Raw genomic sequence first — 2,555 nt, 5'->3', positions numbered from 1 at the left:
ATTTTCACTAATACTAAATTGTTATCGAGCGACTTCTAGCACAAGAATTTCCCTCGGGATTAATAAAGTTTTACCATAACTTGGCTGAAAAACAGCTCAAAATTAAAATTTAAATATTCAGCATTTCTTTCTCTCTAGCTCCTTAGCCACCCATCAGAGTGCTACTTCACCATGGAACCCTCACAGCTCACTGAGATTATCACCTGTCTTCAAGAGGATCAACAACAGCGAAAGCAGTGTCTGGAGACCCTGATGCAAATACAGGCACAGACCCAGAGCTTCATGCAGCAAGAATCTAAAGATCCCAAGAAAGCTGTCTTGCAATGGTCAGAGCATCATCGTCAGAGGTTTCGCTCTTTGACCCTCAGTGATGTCGGCCATCCATTTGCATTTGCACAACAGCTCCAAGACAACTGTCAAAAGTGGTTGCTGGCTGAGGATCAAGATGCCAGAAGGATTGTAGAGCGGGTAGTAATGGAGCAGTTAGTTGAGCGACTTCCAGAAGTAACAGCCAAGTGGGTCCAGCACCAACAACCAGCAACACTAAATGAGGCCATCCAATTGGCAGAGAACCACATGGCATCTCTCTCTCCCCTCTTCAGCATCTACCCAAGTGAAGCAATGATGAAGGCACGCTGGGTGAAGGTGTGCATTGGCTTTCCATGGAGGGTGAGGGTGAAGGCTTTAGTCACTTTGAACGACATTTGTTAAACATTTAATTTGTTGGCCAAGAGCTACTGGCACTAGGTTAGGTTTTTGTTAAGTAGATGCATGTGTAAAATGGGGTGATACAGTGACATGAACTAGTTTGAAGTTATGAATAGGTAAAATATTTGAGCCAAATGTGCTCTATAATATAGTCTCACACTGTAAGATATAATTCCTTCACAAGAGTTAATACAGAGTTTGGAAAAATCCGTTTTGAGATCAAGACAGTAGCTATCCACCAGCTTCTTAGAAGTCCACCCTAGCACCTGTCGCATGAAATCAGCTGGAGAGATAATTTAATTCACTTGGATCATTATGATTCGTTTACAACTTTACTGATCCTGTTTCTTTTTTCTGGAATTTCATCAGTCGACAGCACTGTTAGAAACACACTTGTGCAACACCACCATAGGCAAGCATGTGGTGGTAAAAAAAAAAATTTGCATCGGATTCAGCGTGAACACTTTCTGTGCAACAATTTCACACACAATTTTGTCGCACTTTCGTATCACAGTTTTGTGTTGTATCTGGTGTGTAAAGGCTATTATGGCAAATTGCTTTTAACTCTCTTAAGGTCAATACATTAAGCATAGTAACGCGAATGGATGTATGCTTCCTGTTTGGAAATTAGAATTACTTTAGTCAAATACAGCATTCCACCTGTTTGCACTTTCTTATGTGGAAATGTTACAGCTTGATCAGCAAATATCTGCAAATGTAGCCTGTTTTTTTGCAAAATATGTCTAAATGGAAACCAATGTAGATATTAATTCCTATATAAATTGGTCAAGTTTTGCTAAACGATGTAGAATTCCATATAATGACTGTATAATATATTATCTATATAAACCTACAACATTAAGCCAGATGTTCTCCATCTTATGTTGAAAATATTTATTAACCTTTTGCTGTCTCACAGTGGTCAGAGCAACATCACCAGAAGTTCCGTTCCTTACTCCTCAGTGACGTCGGCAACCTATTTGCATTTGCACAACAGCTCCAAGACAACTGTGAGAAGTGGTTGCTGGCTGAGGATCGTGACCCTGGAAGGATTGTAGAGCGGGTGGTAATGGAGCAGTTTATTGCCCAACTTCCAGAAGTGATAGCCAAGTGGGTCCAGCACCAACAACCAGCAACATTAAATGAGGCTATCCAATTGGCAGTGAATCAATCATTCATTGTTGTTTGTGTTAATTTCTAGTTTTGTAGTTTACCAATAAATGTAAACAGGCAGTTGACATTGTAACCACGTGAAAATCCAAGTTAAAGGTCGATTTTTTTTTATTGAGATTTTAAATTTACATCTAAAAATATAAAATGTCTACTGACATTGTAATATGTGGTAGATATTTACAACAACTGCAAAAAAATATTTTCTGAATGGAATAGAAAAAAACTGAATATTTCAAGCATGCAATTTTTTTTCATACCCTAGGGATTTAATTCTGGCCTAATTCTATTTATTGCAATTGGATTATAAATACTCTATAAGCATTCCATTCTTTTTTTTTAATTACGTTTATTGGTTTTAACAACATAAAACAAACAACATACGACAGAACAAGACTCGGCTCACAGACTCAAATACTGACAGTTGGCTCATTAATTATATGATGACATAAAATGAAGAAATAAATGAGTATGAAATTGAAAATGAAATACGATAAAATAAATATTAAAATAAAATAAAGGGCCTATTATTTTTTTTACATAAATCCTCTTATTAATATGGTTTCAATATTCAATCCCATAAAGGATATGAAAGGTTCCCATGTTCTGAGAAAAATGTTATCCTTATCATGCAACTTACATGTCAGATAATCCAATGATATATATTCTATTACAAC

General features: G+C 36.9%; 1 protein-coding gene across 3 annotated transcripts in view; it reads left to right on the top strand.

Moving 5' to 3' along the window:
• LOC132896654 (neurotrophin receptor-interacting factor homolog) overlaps window positions 1-1,946 on the top strand; it is a 5,914-nt gene extending 3,968 nt beyond the window's left edge. For 2 of the 3 annotated variants that reach the window (XM_060937641.1, XM_060937640.1), the window contains 2 exons: window positions 139-669; window positions 1,628-1,946. In XM_060937641.1, the coding sequence (XP_060793624.1) occupies window positions 172-669; window positions 1,628-1,909 (780 nt within the window). In that variant the 5' untranslated portion in view covers window positions 139-171 and the 3' untranslated portion in view covers window positions 1,910-1,946. The remainder of the gene's footprint in view (window positions 1-138; window positions 670-1,627) is intronic. The other variant, XM_060937642.1, reaches the window with a different exon arrangement.
• The last annotated feature ends 609 nt before the right edge of the window (window positions 1,947-2,555 follow it).

The sequence above is a fragment of the Neoarius graeffei genome, chromosome 13, assembly GCF_027579695.1.
Source record: "Neoarius graeffei isolate fNeoGra1 chromosome 13, fNeoGra1.pri, whole genome shotgun sequence".
In the NCBI taxonomy this organism is placed as follows: domain Eukaryota; kingdom Metazoa; phylum Chordata; class Actinopteri; order Siluriformes; family Ariidae; genus Neoarius; species Neoarius graeffei.
Note: the sequence above shows the minus strand (reverse complement) of the source record. Positions and strands in the feature narration are given on the sequence as shown.